Source organism: Adiantum capillus-veneris, chromosome 25 (assembly GCF_014529385.1).
Source record: "Adiantum capillus-veneris isolate H3 chromosome 25, ASM1452938v2, whole genome shotgun sequence".
Lineage (NCBI taxonomy): Eukaryota > Viridiplantae > Streptophyta > Polypodiopsida > Polypodiales > Pteridaceae > Adiantum > Adiantum capillus-veneris.
The window spans coordinates 71,563,150-71,583,053 of NC_140955.1; the positions used below are offsets into that span (position 1 = coordinate 71,563,150).

The window sequence follows — 19,904 nt, forward strand, 5'->3', positions numbered from 1 at the left end:
TCCCAACTAGACAGTACTACATGTAGTGCCATCATTATTATATGGTTATAGTAATTTCATGTGCTATCATAGTTATTGTCATAGCTTATTATCATGCACTACGTTCCTATATCTCTAAATTACACCCAATGTAGTGGTTATCAGAAACATGTACACTATCCACCCAAAAAAGGGTTATATTCACAACTCTTGTAGCCTATTATTGCTTATATGGTCAATCATTATTTAACTTATAGACTATATGTATCATATTTATTAGCGTGAATTATTTATATCGTTGCTTGTACTTATTATTCTAGCTCATTTTCTCTTTCGATGTTAATATATCATATACGAGTTTTTTTAGACTAGAGACCTAGGCATGCATATATCATTATTATTTATTTATAGATTGCATGTACTGAAATATTCAAGGCAAGTCTGTCAATTAGTTATCTATATGTTGACATTCTACGTTCATGTTAATATTACCTATCTATACATGTGGATCATAATTATTGTTGGTTTAGGGTTTATATCCATTTTCACTACTTTCTAGCTAGACAATATATACACGTGAATACCATCATTATTATCGCATCACATATCGTTGGGATCATCGTAATAATTACACGTGGTATCATAATTACTATCACACCTTATTACCATGCACTATCTTCCTACATCTGTAATTTACATCCTATCTAGTAGATATACGAAACATGTACACTATCCACCCAAAGAATGAGTATCAAAACAACTCTAGCTTGTTGTTTATATCCTATCTCACTACTTGCCAACTAGATAGTACAACATGCAATGCCATCATTATTATATCGTTATAATAATTTCATGTGTTATCATAGTTATTGTCATACCTTATTATCATGCACTACGTTCCTATATCTCTAGATTACACCCAATGTAGTGGTTATCATAAACATGTACACTATCCACCCAAAAAAGGGTTATATTCACAACTCTTGTAGCCTATTATTGCTTATATGCTCAATCATTATTCAACTTATAGACTATATGTATCATATTTATTAGCATGAATTATTTATATTGTAGCTTGTACTTATTATTCTAGCTCATTGTCTCTTTCGATGTTAATATATCATATATGAGTTTTTTTAGACTAGAGACCTAGCCATGCATGTATCATTATTATTTATTTTTAGATTGCATGTATTGAAATATTCAAGGCAAGTCTCTCAATTAGTTATCTATATGTTGAAATTCTACGTACATGTTAATATTAACTATCTATACGTGTGGATCATAATTATTGTAGGTTTAGGGTTTATATCCATTTTCACTACTTTCTAGCTAGACAATATATGCACATGAATACCATCATTATTATCGCATCACATATCGTTCGGATCATCCTAATAATTACATGTGGTATCATAATTACTATCACACCTTATTACCATGCACTATCTTCCTATACCTCTAATTTCCATCCTATCTAGTAGATATACGAAACATGTACACTATCCACCCAAAGAATGAGTATCAAAACAACTCTAGCTTGTTGTTTATATGCTAGATTGTTATCCAATTACTAGACTATATGTATCATAATTTTGAGTGTTCATTATTTATATCGTAGGTCGTAGTTATTATTGTATCTCATCATCTTTCTCGATGTTAATATATCATAGCTTAGTGTCCAACTAGACAAGAGGCCTAAGCATGTATGATTATTATCCTGCATTACTTATTCATAGATCCCATGTGGATTAATTATATAGAGGTATAGTCTACATACGTTTATACAAAGATTTATATATATAAGCATGGATATTGTCTATCTATACATGTGGTATCATAATCATTGTAGGCCAGGTTATTGCTTATATCCTATCTCAATATTTCCCAACTAGACAATAGTATATGCACTGCCATCATTATTATAACAACATAATAATTTCATGTGGTATCATAGTTACTAATTTACATCCTATCTAGTGGATAGCAAAAACATGTACACTATCCACCCACAGAATGAGTATACACACAACTCTAGCTTGTTGTCTATATATATGCTAGATCCTTATCCAATTACTAGACTATATGTATTGTAATGATTAATGTGAATTATTTATATTGTAGCTCATCATCTCTCTTGATGTTAATATATTATATATGAGCTAGTGTGCAACTAGACTAGAGGCCTAGGCATGCATTATTTGTTCATAGATCGCATGTATTGAAATATAAAGGGCAAGTCCATCAATTAATTTATATTTATATGTTGACATTCTACGTACATGTTAATATTGTCTATCTATACATGTGGTATCATAATCATTTTAGGTTAGTGTTTATATCTCCTAGCTTACAAGTTACATGCTAACTCATCATCTAGCTAGAATATATGTATCGACACTATTACAGTGCATTATTTATATCGTAGCTCGAAAATATTATTGTAGCTCATCACCTCTCTTGACAGTAATGTATCATATCTAAGTGTCCAACTAGTCAAGAGGCCTAGGCATGCATCATTTTTATACTACATACACTATTTATTCATAGATCGCACGTATTGAAATATGAAGGGCAAGTCCATGGAGTAATTATATATAGGTATGACAGTCTAGGTATATATAAAGATTTATATAATATCATGGACAATGTCTATCTATACACGTGGTATCATAATCATTGTAGGCCATGTTATTGTTGATATCCCATCTCACACTTCCCAACTAGACAATAGGACATGCAATGCCATCATTATTATATCGTCATAATAATTTCATGTGGTATCATAGTTATTGTCAAACCTTAGTATTATGGAATATCTTCCTATATCTCTAATTTACAACCAATGTAGTGGATACCATAAACATGTAACTATCCACCCAAAAATGGGTTATATTCGAAATTTTTATAGCGTATTATTGCTTATATGTTCAATCATTATTCAACTAGACTTTATGTATCATATTTATTAGTGTGAATTATATATATAGTAGCTCAACATCTCTCTCGATGTTAACATATCATATATGAGCTAGTGTCCAACTAGACTAGAGGCCTAGGCATGCATGCATCATTATTATCTCGTATTATTTGTTCATAGATTGCGTGTATTGAAATATGAAAGGCAAGTCCATCAATTAATTATCTATAAGTTGACATTCTATGTACATGCTAATATAGTCAATCTATACATGTGGTATCATAATCATTGTAGGTTAGTGTTTATATCTCCTAGCTTACAACTTACATGCTAACTCATTATCTAGCTAGACTATATGTATCGTCACTACTAGAGTGCATTATTTGTATCGTAGCTTGTAAATATTATTGTAGCTTATCACTTCTCTTGATGCTAATATATCATCTCTAAGTGTCCAAATAGTGAAGAGGCCTAGGCATGCATCATTATTATCCTACATACAATATTTGTTTATAGATTGCACGTATTGAAATATAAGGGGCAAGTCCATGGATTAATTATCTATCGGTATAGTCTATGTACATATATACACACCTTTATATATACATGCATGGACATTGTCTATCTATATACGTGGTATCATAATCATTGTAGGCTAGGTTATTGTTTATATCCTATCTCACTACTTCCCAACTAGACAGTACTACATGCAGTGCCATCATTATTATATCGTTATAATAACTTCATGTGGTATCATAGTTATTGCCATACCTTATTATCATGCACTACGTTCCTATATCTCTAATTTACACCTAATGTAGTGGTTATCAGAAACATGTACACTATCCACCCAAAAAAGGGTTATATTCACAACTCTTGTAGCCTATTATTGCTTATATGCTCAATCATTATTCAACTTATAGACTATATGTATCATATTTATTAGCATGAATTATTTATATTGTAGCTTGTACTTATTATTCTAGCTCATTGTCTCTTTCGATGTTAATATATCATATATGAGTTTTTTTAGACTAGAGACCTAGCCATGCATGTATCATTATTATTTATTTATAGATTGCATGTATTGAAATATTCAAGGCAAGTCTCTCAGTTAGTTATCTATATGTTGACATTCTACGTACATGTTAATATTAAGTATCTATACGTGTGGATCATAATTATTGTAGGTTTAGGATTTATATCCATTTTCACTACTTTCTAGCTAGACAATATATGCACGTGAATACCATCATTATTATCGCATCACATATCGTTGGGATGATCATAATAATTACATGTGTTATCATAATTACTATATCACCTTATTACCATGCACTATCTTCGTATATCTCTAATTTACATCCTATCTAGGGGATATACGAAACTAGCGACCCAAAAAAGGGTTATATTCACAACTCTGCTAGCCTATTATTGCTTATATGCTCAATCATTATTCAACTAGACTATATATAGCATATTTATTAGTGTGAATTTTTTATATCGTAGCTCGCACTACAAGAGGTTGTGTGCTCTTGTGACGCTGTTAGCGATGGAAATACACTGGGTTTTTATAACCCCCGGCGTCACTAAAACCGTCGCTACGAGCGTCGCTACGAGAGCGTCGCTATATACGTCGCTATCAGCGACGCTAATAGCGACGCTCATAGCGACGGTTTTAGCGACGTTTACACTGAAGACTATAGCGACGCTCATAGCGACGCTACAGAGCCATAAATAGAGACGGTTATAGCGACCCATCAACCATATTGTACTTGATTCACTTTTTTAAAAAAGTGCAAGGGTAGATAATAGACCCAAAATAGTCACCCACAAGACGCATTGTTTGCAAAATTGACAATTGTACACATCATAGGCAAAATGAATTGATTGGCAAATGTAATAATGACAATTGTACAACATCATAGGCATAAAGAATTGATTGGCAAAAGGAACTGCGGTGACAAATGTAATAATATACATGGTTCAAAAAGACGTAAGCTATGAGAAACCCTAAACTAATGCTATCTAGCTACGGCTAAACTGACGTCGTCTAGTCAGACGTCTCATCGCGTCTAAGCGGCGTATCTGTCGGATTCTGCAAAAAAAGACAATAAGACAGCTTTCAGTAAGTATAAACATATAATGACATTTATAAAACAATACAAAAAATAAAAAAGAGTAAACCCTAATACTAACCATGCCTCCGCGAGAACTGAGAATGTCCATCAGGGCGTTTAAGCCCTTCCTGCCTGCGTACTCGCGCTCGTACAGTGTGGGATCACGTCCTATCATCGACCACTATCAAAACATACAAAGATTTCATTATGTTAGAATTAAAAAACTCATAAACCCTAAACTATCGAACATAAAGAGCAATGTGAAAACACTTACAAAATCGGCCTCAAATGACGCCCATCCACCGCTCCCCAAGTGGTGCAAGCTCCCTGCCTCTACTCGCGCTCTGGCTGCATCCTTTTGTTGCTTCCACTTGTTGGGATTCTCGCGCGCTGCTTTCTTTGCATTCTTCCAATCTTCTTTGGCCAGCCAATCTGGCCTGTTCCACCCATTCTTGATTGCTTTTTGCACTTCGGAATGCTTGTGTTTGCAGTATTCGCCCATTCGAATCTTCATCAGGTCTTCATTGAAGCGCTGATCTCGTGTTGGAACGGGAAACTCATCATGAAGTATGCTGATGACTCTGTTTTTTAAATCACTTGGTAATTCACTCCATTTGTTTAGTATGTAGTGTCTAAACAACTGAGAGCAAAGACCAGGCATGCGCGAGATCACCTTCTTGCCGTCATCATCCATGATGATGCCGCCGCTGAAGTCGATGGAGTAAGACAAGCCCTCTGGCCGGTGACGCGTGAACCTGGGTGTCCCGGCAGGGGTCTCTAGCGGCGTGTCGATGGGGGTACGGACGTCAGGTGTCTCCACCGGTGTCTAGGCCCCGAAGCGAGGAGTGTCGAGAGGGGTGGCTCCTGGCGGAGTAGGTAGAGGTGTGTAGCTTCTAGGAACAGTCAGCCGTGCAAAACTTGGCGTAGATGGCGATGCTGTGGCTGGTGTGGGGGCGGGCAAAGAAGGGGAGGGTAAAGAGCCTCGTCGAACACGAGGCGGTGTGGAGGCATCGGTGGCGGAATCCCCACAACAACCGCCACCGCCACCACTAGAGCGCCGGTGTCTAGACGAGTGTGAAGCTCGTCTCGTCGATGCCGAAGCTTCGGAGCGCACCTCCAGAACCGCTGGATAGTGCATCGGTGGTCGTCTTCCCCGTCTCCACTCAATTCGTGCCCTTTGTCGCTCTTGCTTTGCATCCTCATATTGTGAAATCCACTTTTGCATCACTGGATTGTGAAGCATGCAAAATCGGTTGATATTAGCCTCTAGATCTTCCGTCATCTTCTTCTCAACACCGAGATTGCACATGACAATCCCAGATATGCGCTCATCATCTATGGTTCGCCATAGCGTGTCCCGGGATTTATCAAATCCGTCTAGCCACTCTCCAATGTACACTAGTGACTCTGATACCAACAAACCTTCTGCCGTGCTACCCTCCGGACGTGCCTTTTGACGCACATATCCCTTAAGCGTTTTCATGAAACGTTCTAAGAAGAACATCCATCTGGAATGAACTGTGCCAGCTATTTACACCTCATCAACTATGTGAACAAGAAGATGCACCTGAATGGTTAGCATTGTAGTAGGAAAATGTTTCTCAAACATGCACACAAGCTCCGCAGCATTTAGTTTGGCGAATGGTATGGAGTCTACATTGATCTCCTTTTGTGAGATCCATTGCACCAGCTTTGCAAGTTTGTAGATTGTGTTACGGATGTCGAGAGACAAACATCCCTCAATGGCAACCGGTAAAATAAACTGTAAAGTATGTGCAGCAATGATATTAAAGTCCACATTTTATGCAATGATATTAAAGTCCACTATGAACGTACCTGACACATTTTATGCCAATCGTGTGACTTCAAACCGGTAAGCTTTCCTTCTTTAGTAAAACACATTCGGAGCGAGTGCATTACGCCAGTGGGGGTCCGCAAAGATCGAATGGTCTCTTTTACTTTGCGTTCTTGGGCTCCTGTGAAAATCCATGGTGCTTTGGGGAGTTTTATCGATCCGTCAGACGCTGTTTGCGGCCAATATTGCTCCATACGATCCACATTTCTAAGGTCAACTCTGGCTCCCAAAGTATCTTTCTTGCCGATCAGATGGTCCCATAGTAGATTACCCACATTCTTGAATATGTGCATTGGATCGAGCAAGTGATTGATCATGAGTCGGGGCCAGTATGGTAACTCGTACCATAGAGATAGTCTCTTCATCCCTGGAGGCAATCCGTCATCGCACATCTCCTTCTGCTCTAACCATGCTTGTGCAGACATCCTTGGTGGCTCTCTTCCCAAAAAGCCGTCGCGTAACACATGATTCTCTGGAAGATACGCTTGATGACCTTCGTAGATTTGCTTCTTCAGTGAGGGTGCCCTACATGCATTCAGTCTAGGTCCACATGTGACACATGCTCTGTATCCACTTGTTTGAAGCCCTGCATGTATACACATGATAATAGATCAACTATGGGAAAAAACAAGATTTACAGTGTCTGAGTGAGGAGTGTCAATAGATCACCTGAGCATTCTGTTAGCCCGGGATAGTCATGCATGGTCCACATTAGAATGCCTCTGATCAAAGCATTCCGTCGTCCTGTGTGTCGGCTCATATCCACCACCTCTATGCCAATCCACAATTGTTGTAGCTCTTCCAATAGTGGATGAAGATACACATCCATATTCCCCACTTTATATCGCCCTGGCACAATCAAGCTTAGCCATAGGTGCCCCTTCTTCGTAGTCAACCACGGGGGAATGTTGTAGTTGACGATGACAACGGGCCATACACTGTAAGATGTTGATCTTTGACCAAATGGATTTACGCCATCCATAGCCAGGCCTAAGCGCAAATTTCGAGCTTGCCTGGCAAAATCCGACCATGTTCCATCTATATGTTTCCACGCTACGCAATCTGCAGGAATTCGTAGCACACCATCCGAAGATTTATTCTCCTCATGCCATGATGCTAGGGCGATGATGCTAGGGCGGCCATGGACTTACATTCGAAGAAATGCTTGATGCGAGGAAGCAGAGGGAAATGTCGCAAAACCTTTTGTGGAATTTTTGTCCCGTGGAGATCTATTCGATATCTTTCGGAATCACATTTCGGACACTTCTCCATGTCTATGTATTCCCCTCTGAAAAGAATGCAGTCATTAGGACAAGCGTGGATAGAATTGTAATCCATCCCCAAGTTTCGCAAAATCTTTCTTGCTTTATCTCGGGAATCTGGCATCACATTGTCAGCTGTTAGTATGTGCTCTTTCAGCAATCTACACAACATAAAAATATGATACAGTCGTGTAAAAATCTATCAGATCATTATACATTTAGAGTTTTATTAAAGTAAACTAATTGTAATAGATCACCTGAAAAGCGTTGTGACGCTAGTGTCACTCCATCCAAACTTTGCCTGCATGTTGAGAAGAACCAGGAGTGCTTTCAATCTAGACATACGTGCTCCATTATACAATGGCGTATCGGCTTCACTTTTCATATCATCATAGATAAGCCTTTCTGAAATCCATGATCGTCTCGATCATTTCATCAATCTCGGGCTCAAACATTGCCTCGTTGGGAATGTGCTCTGCATGATCATCCCCCGATCTGTCAGAGGCTACATCTTGTGGCCTCACATATGCTGACCAAAGCGCCTGCAAACACGTCTATTGGGTTGCAAGATTGCTGCTTGTTGGCCAGCATCAGAGTCCGACGAGTTATAATTGGCAACAACTCGATCTATAATAGATGGATCGAACTCGCCAAATTCGCGAACGTGCTGCAAAGAAACACGTCTTGTCCGTCGCACGGCATGCTTGCATTGATTACAAGGACATAAGACCCTCGTTGAGAGATAGGTGTTTCGGTTGGACGGTCCCACATCCTCGTCACTACTCATAATGAGGATAAAAAACTTATAACCTGGACAACAAATTTAATATTCTATTGGCATTCTTCGTCTTATCTCTCTCTCTCTCTCTCTCTCTCTCTCTCTCTCTCTCTCTCTCTTTACCTCACATTCTCTAGTCATGCCCAATCCCCGCACACCTCGGTCTAGAGGTGCACGGAGATCAGAACCACCGGGTTATAATCTCGTCTTTATTGGTCAATACCTATATTTGTGGGTACAAGAAATCTACACACCCACGTCTACATGATACTGCATGTAGTGGACAAAACCCCTTTGCCTCTTCTCTAGCTGTAGCACTTCACAGCATCTTAACATCTTTTCACAGTAGATCTTTTCACTGTTCGTCTAACCCTAAACCCTAAACCCTAAACCGTAAGTAATTCTTGCGTGGACTCGATCTAACGTAAATAAGCGTAAATCTAAATAAACGTAAATCTAACTAAAAATAAACCTAAATCTAATTTAACGTAAGTCTACATCTAACCTAATCTTTAACGTCTTTTGGGATAGTTTTCTACGACGTTAAAACTCTCTTCTTCTTGTGTGTGTGTGTGTGTGTGTGTGTGTGTGGGTAAACCTAAATAAACCTAAGTTTAATCTAATATAACATAAATCTAAATCTAACGTAAATTATGTTATATTAAAAACAAAGAACTAAACTAACAGGGATTATAAGAACCTTAAAACTGATTTAACACATAATTTTTCACATAACTCGGCAAGAGTTGGCATTCTCATCACTAAAGATGTGAGAGTTAACTTCCGGCGGTGACGCTGCCTCATCTCCATCCACATCTGACGACAGCAATTGGCCCTTTAGACCGTTCTTGCTCTTGTTACTAACTTTGAAGTTGCTGTTGAATGACTAGAGGTTGTTTAGATGGTCATTGTGTCGGGGATGTAGTGACTCTTGCCGCCCTGAAGATCCACCTTCTTCCCTATCTTCTGAAGACATTTCACCAGTACTTTTGGATCGACGGAGCCCACCATGAGTGAAGGCAACAATACCCTATATTCCATTGAGGGCTTTCTTCACCCGCTTCATGCAGGCATCGCAGTCTATGGAGACCTAAATCTAATCTAATATAACGTAAATCTAAATCTAGCGTAAATAAACGTAAATCTAGTTAAAAATAAACCTAAATCTAATGTACTGTAAGTCTACATATAACCTAATCTTTAACGTCTTTTAAGATAGTTTCCTACGACGTTATAACTCTCTTCTTCTTGTGTGTGTGCGCGTGTGTGGATGTGTGTGCCAATAAAAAGAGATAAATGGTATAACCTTTCTATCACCCATGCCAAGTATGATAGATTGATTATGCCATTTCCCTCTTGAATAATAGGTCTTGAGTTCAACTCCTCGTCGGCTAGATCTTTAGGTCTTTTAATTTTAATTAGTTTCCTACGACGTTAAATTAGTTTCTCTCTCTTTCTCTCTCAATGTGTGTGCGTTTTTTTGGATCGTATGCATGTTTTCTCTCTCTTTTCCTCTCTCAATGTGTGCGTTTTTTGTTAATGCATGTTCTCTCTCTCTTTTCCTCTCTCAATGGGTGCGTTTTTTGTTTATGTATGCTCTCTCTCTCTTTTCCTCTCTCAATGTGTGTGTGCATTCTTTGTTATGTATGTGTGTGTGCGTTTGTGTTTATGTTTGTACTCTCTCTCTCTCTCTTTCAAAAACACTATGTGTGTGTGTGAGAGAGAGAGAGAGGGAGAGAGAAAGAGGGGAAGGGAACATGAGAATGAGGAGAGGGAAGGAGCATACCTGGCTCTCCTTCCTCTCCTCGTGTGTGTGTGTGTGTGTGTGTGGAGAAGAAAAAGAGAGAGAGAGAGAGAGAGAGAGAGAGAGAGAGAGAGAGAGAGAGAGGGAGAGCGTTACCTGCTCCTTGCTTGAGGGCGCCGAAAAACGCAGATCTGAGATCTGAGTTTTTGGGCGCGCTCGGTTATTTTTTTAGCCTAGCCGGCGTCGCTATGAGCATCGCAAATTAACAAAGAAATTTGCGACGCTCATAGCGACGTCGGGATTTTTTTTTTTGAGCGTCGCTGTGTGAGCGTCGCTAATATGAATAGCCTCTTGTAGTGTCGTAATTATTATTGTAGCTCATCATCTCTCTCAATGTTAATATATCATATATGAGTGTCCAACTAGAGTCAAGAGGCCTAGGCATGCATGTATCATTATTATCTCGCATTATTTGTTCATAGATCGCATGTATTAAAATATGAAGGGCAAGTCCATTAATTAATTATCTATAAGTTGATGTTCTATGTACATGTTAATATTGTCTATCTATACATGTGTTATCATAATCATTGTAGCTTAGTGTTTATATCTCCTAGCTTACAAGTTACATGCTAACTCATTATCTAGCTAGACTATACGTATCGTTACTATTAGAGTGCATTATTTATACCGTAGCTCGAAAATATTATTGTAGCTCATCACCTCTCTTGACAGTAATGTATCATATCTAAGTGTCCAACTAGTCAAGAGGCCTAGGCATGCATCATGTTTATCCTACATACATTATTTATTCATAGATAGCACGTATCGAAATATGAAGGGCAAGTCCATAGATTAATTATATATAGGTAGTACAATCTAGGTAGATATAAAGGTTTATATATACTAGCATGGACAATGTCTATCTATACATGTGGTATCATAGTCATTGTAGGCCATGTTATTGTTGATATCCTATCTCACACTTCCCAACTAGACAATAGTACATGCATGCAATGCCATCATTATTATATCTTCATAATAATTTCATGTGGTAATATAGTTATTATCAAACCTTACTATCATGCACTATCTTCCTATATCTCCAATTTACAACCAATGTACTGGATATTAGAAACATGTACACTATCCACCCAAAAAAGGGTTATATTCACAACTCTTCTAGCCTATTATTGCTTATATGCTCAATCATTATTCAACTAGACTATATGTATCATATTTATTAGAGTGAATTATTTATATCGTAGCTTGTACCTGTTATTGTAGCTCATCATCTCTCTCGATGTTAATATGTCATATATGAGTGTCCAACTAGATTAGAGGGGTAGGCATGCATTTATCATTATTATCTCACATTATATATATATATAGATTGCATGTATTGAAATATGAAGGGCAAGTCCATCACATGTATATCTATAAGTTGACATTCTTCGTACATGTTAATATTGTCTATCTATACATGTGGTATCATAATCATTGTAGATTAGTGCTTATATCTTCTAGCTTACAAGTCACATGCTAACTCATCATCTAGCTAGACTATATGTATCGTAACTATTAGAGTGCATTATTTATATCGTGGCACGTAAATATTATTGTAGCTCATCACCTCTCTCGATGTTAATGTATCATATCTGAGTGTCCAACTAGTCAAGAGGCCTAGGCATGCATCATTATTATCCTACATGCATTATTTATTCATAGATTGCACGTATTGAAATATGAAGGGAAAGTCGATGGATTAATTATATATAGGAGGGTAGTCCTATGAAAACACCTAGGTTGAGTGTAATTATGCATAAAAAATTAGAAATTTTGAGGTTTTTCTCTACATTTTAAAATTGAAGATTAAAAAGCCTAAATTTACTTTTTATTGAGGCTGGAAAACCTCAATTTGAAGGTTCGAAAACTCAATTTAATGTGTGCAGTAGGCATATTGGTGCGTTGGCATATTTTAATCTGGCGGTCAGGGGGGATATGCATTGTGGAAAAATGATTTTTCCAAAATATTGGTCGGACTCTATTGAGACTTGACAACCAGGCAGATCAACAAATAGGAATCGAGGGTGGGAAAAACTGCCCTTGCAAGTTGAAAATTTTCCTCCCCCAAGCTCGCTATTGTGGGCCGCCCCACCAATCAAGGGACAAATTCGTCAAAAAGCAACTGTATCGCAAGAAGCAGGTCTCTCTCGAGTCTCCATGGTGCGGCTGTGCGCAGGCAGCAGACTCCAGTGCGCACCTCAAATTCTCACTCTTTTTCCCTCTGTCTCAGTGTTCGGGAAAAATGTGTTTCAGCTTAGTATCGTGCCGTTTCCAATTTTCAAAAATGCCGGTTGAGGACAAGGGGAAAAGGAGAAATTCCGCCCCAAAATAGAGAAAAATAGACCCTAAACCCAAAAAAATAACCCCTTATTTTTTAAATTTCCTTTAGGCAGACTCAAGGAAATGAATTTTGTATGTTTTGAAAAATGATTTTTCCCGAACTCTGCTCAGTCTCCACATGGTGCTATCTGCCATCGACATCATGCTTCAATCAATGTTGGTTGTGCGCTGCTGCCATGAACAGACCCAGGTCCCACTACTCGCCTTGTCCCGCCCAAATGGCCAACACCTCTCTCTCTCTCTCTCTCTCTCTCTCTCTCTCTCTCTCTCTCTCTCTCAGCTGCGGCACAGAAATATTCTCTTCTTTTGCTTCTTCAGCTTCTCTCTCTAAGCTGCGGCTGCATAGAAAGCCAGGTCTAGATCTCTCAGTTGTGGCTGTGCGCAGGCGGCACCACTAGAGTCTGGACTCCTCTGGAGAGCTCTTTAAGCTTATACCATATTTAGGATTTAGGATTCCCAATCCAGACTGTGTGTAACGATGTAATGCAGCCACTGACGATTCCCACGGCCCCACCAAGCCGCGTGCACGCGCACACACACACACACACACAGACACGAACATGGTCAAGTACACAGCTGGAATTTGGATGATTACCGCCCAATCCCCCCCCCCCCCCCTCCCAAAACACACACACACTTACCGGTTTATTTGGTGCTCATGCTAATCTCCCGCCTGCGCCTTCTCTCTCTCTCTCTCTCTCTCTCTCTCTCTCTCTCTCTCTCTCTCTCTCTCAATCCAATAGCCCCTGCGTATTTACATATGAGCGCGCCCATGTATCTTGAACATTTTGCTCCTCCTCTGTATATTCCCCATGTAAGCGATTCAGGTTGAAAGCCTCTTTAGCTTTATTGAGCACGAATTATTGGGCGCACCAATTTCTCTTGCATCTCCTCATTGTCTCAGCCACCCTCAGCTTCACCTTCATACCTCCCATGGGGCGGCTACATTCTCTCACTTGAGGTCTCGTATTACAAGCTCTGTACAGTGGTTCAGCCAGCAAGTTGTGCTACAAGCTCTCTCCAGTGGTTCAACGAGCAAGCTATATTATGAGCTCTCTGCAGCGGTTCCCGTATTACAAGCTCTCTACAGTGGTTCAAGGAAACGATGGCTTCTGAAACACGCTATGCCAGGCATGCATTTGCTCGAGTGTTGCTTTCTCCTCATATTTCCTTGAACGTAAGTTCTTATTTTAATTGAGATTCTTTTAATTTTGCTTCTAGCTTTCCAGATTTGAACTTTGAGCTTAATAAGGTGATGACATGGGACACACCACTAGTGGTTGATTTTGTAGAAAGATTTTGTGGTACATCCCAGTACTACACAGAGTCTATTTTTTTCAATTGTATCAATGGTAAGATTCTCTTATACCTTACTATTGAAGGTTGGAATGAAATAGGCATAAGGTCAGTGGCCCATAGGTATGCTTTGGTAGGTTGGTCGAAGAGGGTATTAGAAGGTGGTTCCACTTTTGTTCTAAAGAATATAACATTACCAAGCTTTCATACTTCATAGAATGTGAGCTCACAAAGTGAAGCTCTAGAATACAATCTTCAACCTCAAGAAAAAACTACTATGCCAGATCTTGTAAGTGACTCTATTTCAAGTCATGTAGTAATCCCTATTAACGGTGCATGTCCAATAACATATGATAGGATATTCTATCCTCGGAAGGTAAAGGAAATGTATTCCATTGTTGGAAAATCCTTTCTTATAAAATATTACCGTAAGGCATGGGCATCCTTCAACAAGGGCATGGTGAAAATCAGAGAGTTGTTCGAAATGGGTTTTTGCGGGCAAGACAAAGAGGATTTTTCATCCATCAATCTCCGTAATAGTCGAGAAAATTCTAATCAAATTCTCGAATTCATTAAACAAAATATGAAGCACATTCCACCTCTCGAGTTTGGAAAAATTGGACTATTGCCATGGCGAGTCAAAGATGTGTATATGAAGGTCTTGGAGCATAGGAACTACATCAGAAAGTGTGGAAAGGGAGTGGTGGATGTAAAGAGGCGTAGATTTTACGCACAAGGCAACAATATTGATCAACGTCTTGGTTCGAACCACACCAAATCACAAACGGTATTACATGTATGTATATAGTTTCATTACTTCTTGTTAGTATTGCTTGTATTGGTTTCTTCTTGATTTAATTTCACTCTATAATTATTATTCATTTTAGAATGAGTCACTCATAGACGACATCCCTACTATTGAGGCCTCACAAAGTTCCCCTCGTGGGAATATTGGGTCAACAACATTGCTCAAAGAGGAGCCTCCTCGAGGTGCATTCTACACGGGTCTCGTCCAAGGCGTCATAGCCCTCGACGATAGTGATGAGGTGATTTGATTAAAAAAAAGTGAATTCAATTCTTTAAATGTATGTACTTCATCTTGAAATAGTTATGCATGGATTCTATTTAAGAGGCATGGTTGCAGGGAGAATTACAAGCAAGCTACGAAGTCCTACATCCTTGTGTCAATAAAGGTTTCTTGGAGTCCTCTCAAGATCGCCACAATAGTCAAGCTCTACATGTAAGTTTTAAAGAGCTCATGATTCTTGCATGTTTTAAAACTTAGTTTGTTTCTCTAGATTTTCTTGTGTACATTCTCTCTCACTCTTACAGTGTTCTATTGTTATTGGTGAAGGAATTGTCTATCACAAACATCGTGAGTGTCTCACAGGAACAACACTCAACTAAAGGGCTCATTGAAGAGTTTAGCGTGATACATCCTTCTTGCAAAGATAAGCAAAACTCAATTGATATGGAAAATGGCTTTACTATAAGTCAAATCACATTTTTGTACTTTGTACATAAATGTGTGATTGTGTGTGTGTGTATTAACTCTTAACTCAATGTGTGCACTCAAAAAATGCTTATTGAAAGTCCTAAGGAAATGGAGTAAGTGAACAATGTCAAAGCTAGATATTAGTTCATGCTTTATGTAAGTCATGTTTTGTTGTGTAAATGTAAAGGTCATTCGTGCAAAATGGAAAAATGATAAAATAGGAAAAGACAACCATCATGTCTTTGTGTTTTTTAACATCAAGTAGATTAGCTCAAGTTTTTTTCTCCATTTAGTATCTCTTTTCTTTTGCTTTGGTATGTGTCCTCTCTCTACACTAGAGCACTAACCTTACACAACACTAGCTCTTTTGTGATTTATGAGAAACCTGATGGATTTTATTTCATTTTTAGGATATGACTAGGCCATTTTCAAAAGATGTAGAGCAGTTGAATAGAAGCACAATTGTCAACGGCTCCATTTCTAATGAGATCCAAAATGATTTTGACTATAATGTAAGTCTTGAGGACTTTGTGCAGCAAGGTGGGACCAGTTTACAAGACAAGTGGATAGGAGTGAAAGTTAGACACTCTCTTTGCCTCTCTCTCTCTCTCTCTCTCTCTCTCTCTCTCCCCCTTTCAAATGACTTATTCTTAGTTGAAAGCAATCTAGCGCTTATCATTCTTTAAAAGGCTGAATTTTGATGCATGTATCGTAGTAATTGATTGTCAAATGTTGTAGGAAAACATTATTCTATCTCATTCAAGCGGCTCGCAAGAGTCTAATGAAACAAGGGAGGATCTCAACATGCAATGCTTGGGTGGTAACAAACATTCAAAGCCGAGGGATAAATGTTGTCAACAAATGATCGATGACATAGGATTTAATAGTTTTGTAAGTAAGACCTGGGGTGTAAGAAAATTGCTTCACTCCTTTGTTTCCCCATGTCCCACCTCTCTCTCTCCCTCTTCCCCCCCCCCCCAAACACACACTAAAAAAAATAGATCAAAAAACTATTCTTACTTGGTTAATTTGTATGTGCTCTTTGTTAAATTCTAACTTTGATTCATAGGATAAAGAAAACAATACCAAGAAGCCAACAAAAAAGTTTTCAAGCTTGTCTTCAGTGATGGTAATCATTGCCACTATGATTTAAACTAGCTTTAAATTTATATAATATCCTTATGTCCATGCCATGTACTTAATGTGAGTTTCGTCTCTTAGAACACCTCTAACAAGGAGCCTCTTAAAAAGAAAAACAAGGCGCCAACTCTTAGTGAAAGGAAGGTATGCTCTGTGATTAACTCAAATGTTGCTATGAGTACGGTAGTTTATCAATTTTCTTGATCATATGTAGGCTCTTTGTGACCTCTCCAATAAAATCTCACCATCTATGGCCAACGAGAATAACCCCATAGTGAGTGGAAAATTTAGTAATTTGATTTTGTGAATGTTTGGACATTCTTAAGAACGATTAATTTTGATTACTGGTTTTCTTGTGTAGATGCCTATAGCAACAAGGTCGTGTCAAATTGTTAAAAATCCCCGAAGGTTCAACGATAACTATGATGAAGAGCTGAGATTAAGGAAATGTAAAACCTCCACATGATATTACTTGGTGATTGTAAACTAGCATCTCTTTAAGTTACTAATTTTTGGTTTGTTAAATTCTTAAGGTTGTGGAAGAGGTCTTGTGCAATGACCGCATGGAGGCAATCGCAATGGACGCATTGAACCTAGATGATGTAAATGATATGTATGGCCAACTTTGGCCAACTGTAAGAGACCTGAAGAGCATTCACAAGTCACGTTTCAAACATTGCACTAGAAAATCAAAGCAAGAAGATCTCTTGAGATCTTAAGTGGAGTGGATTGCTACCACTAAAGCTTCTATTTAATCGCCCTCTATATTTTTAATCAATTTAAAAATGAAGCTTTGCCAAATTCTCCACCCTTTTGCCCTTTTGTCTCTTCATTCTACATGTGCTCATATTTATGTTTTGCTTGAAATAGAGAAAGTTTTGATAATGGGTGAAAGAGAAGAATCATTCATTGTGTTATTATACATATATTGATAAACGCAGGTATATGAGGCCATGGGTTACTGCCTAAGGGATGAGGTGTAAATGTGGCTTTAAAAGTAATGTCATGGTTGCTTTATTTTGAATGCTTTGTGGGTGAAAATGTGCATGAACTATCTACTGGAAACTTAATTTTGACTCTAGCTTTAATTATTTTTGATATGGTGTCAGCGTCCAACATTTCCAAATGGGAAAAAGAGTTTCCCATGTAGAAGTTCTAATATCCCAATTGGTAATTCCAATATCCCAAGTGGAAAACTTTTCAAGTTGGGGGTGAAGTGTTTTTCCATGTTAGGAAAATTAGATTACCACGTGCATGAAGAAAAGTCTTGATTTCTTTATGTTGAAATACCTAGAAGTATTTTACATCATGGAAAACTTTTCAACATGGAAATTCAGATGCTACACATTTCTCAATTGGAAAAGGGAATACCTCTTTCTATTTACAGTTAAATCTGGTAATCTTTATAGGAATAATGGTCTCTTTTCCAACTAGAAATTGGTCATGAAGTTCTTGTGAATTGGTAGGTGGCGCCATCTGTGGAAGGTGGTGGTGGGTTGCCATAAGGACAAGGGGAGTTGGCATGGAGCAGGGGCCAAGTGGTGGCTTGCATGAAAAAAAGAAGGGCGAAAGTTGGTAGGATGGGGGAGCTGGGGGAAAAACGCTGCAATTGAACAGGACTAGCAGGAGGGAGAGTTGGAGCCACCAAGGGGCAGGCCAAGCCAATTACATCAAAGAGGGGGTGAGCTTGTGAGAGGCGATCAGGACAAGCTTGGGCCTTGCATGAGAAGGGGCTGAGGAGGAGGTGTTGAGGGGCCGCCATGGGCGGCTGTAGGGCAGCGCAACAGTGAAGAGGGAAGGCCACGGGGTGGCGCAATTGAACAGGAGACAAGAGGGTGAATTGCCAACTTCAGGGGCTCACCATGATGTAGAGGAAGGCAGCCCAATAAAAAAAATTGAGGGGCTAGAGTTGGTTATCGGGAGGGGATCAGCCAGGTGCAGAAAAGGATCGCCGGGAGCGCCGCCAGAGGGCTGGTGATACAAGTGAGCACAGGAGGTGACGCTGCTGCAGAGAAGGGGCCGCGAGTTGAAAGACGAGCTTACAGGAGGGTGGCTAGCTCGTGGTACAGTAGATGCTTGAGGAGGGCCGGCACGGGTGGCAATAGAAGGAGGTACACGCCTTGAGAGGCAAGGAAGGGTCGTCAAGGGTATGGCCACGCAAGAGAACAAGGGAGGCTGCCAGTGGTGGCTATGATTTGAATCACGAAGGGCCGCGGCTGTTAGGGGGGGCGAGCCAATTGGAAGAACGGATTTGGCAAGAGCTTTGAAGGATTAAAAATCAAACACGAATTGCAGTTGTGAAGAGTGTTGCACGCAATAGAAGAGTCTGTGGCCATGGATCGAATGCATAGGGAAACCGTTGGCTGCAAAACTATGGCCGATTCCATCATTGTACTGCTATGCATAAGTGACTGTATGGTCTGGTTGGGTTAGTGTTTGAATTGGATTTGCCATCATTCTTCTCGGCTATCTCTCCTCGTGCATAGCGCCCGTGGTAGCGATGGCTCCGGGTCTTTTGTGTCTGTGTGTACAGCGCAAGAGAGAGAGAGAGAGAGAGAGAGAGAGAGAGAGAGAGAGAGATTGATTGTGGTTGGAGATTGAGAGTGATTTTGTGTGTGGTCGAGCCTTGCGAGGTCTCCCGGGGAGGTCACTTAATAAAAATGTAACCTATCACGTGAGTTCAACAAAAGGGTATTTAAAGTATTTGAAACTTACAGATATATATATATATAGAATTACAGATTTTAAAAGAAAAGGGTATATTCTATTCCTAACAAAATTCACAGATAAGGGATTTTACAAACATGTCTTGAACGCACGTGATATGGTAGTTTTACACATAGTGAACCCCCCGAGCGAGGTCTCCCGGTGTGAGTGTGTTTACAGATATGGGTGCCTTGGTGTGTGCG

The 19,904-nt window shown here is 39.2% G+C and overlaps 1 protein-coding gene and 1 pseudogene across 1 annotated transcript; one reads left to right on the top strand and one right to left on the bottom strand.

The window, feature by feature from the left end:
- The first annotated feature begins 14,319 nt into the window (after positions 1 to 14,319).
- On the top strand, positions 14,320 to 17,978 carry LOC147425084 (uncharacterized; annotated as a pseudogene).
- Positions 17,979 to 18,436: 458 nt separating this feature from the next.
- LOC147425085 (uncharacterized) lies at positions 18,437 to 19,689 on the bottom strand. The gene has a single exon (XM_086500122.1). The coding sequence runs from the start codon at positions 18,755 to 18,757 to the stop codon at positions 18,437 to 18,439; it is 321 nt and encodes a 106-aa protein (XP_086356248.1). The 5' UTR covers positions 18,758 to 19,689.
- Between the last annotated feature and the right edge of the window lie 215 nt (positions 19,690 to 19,904).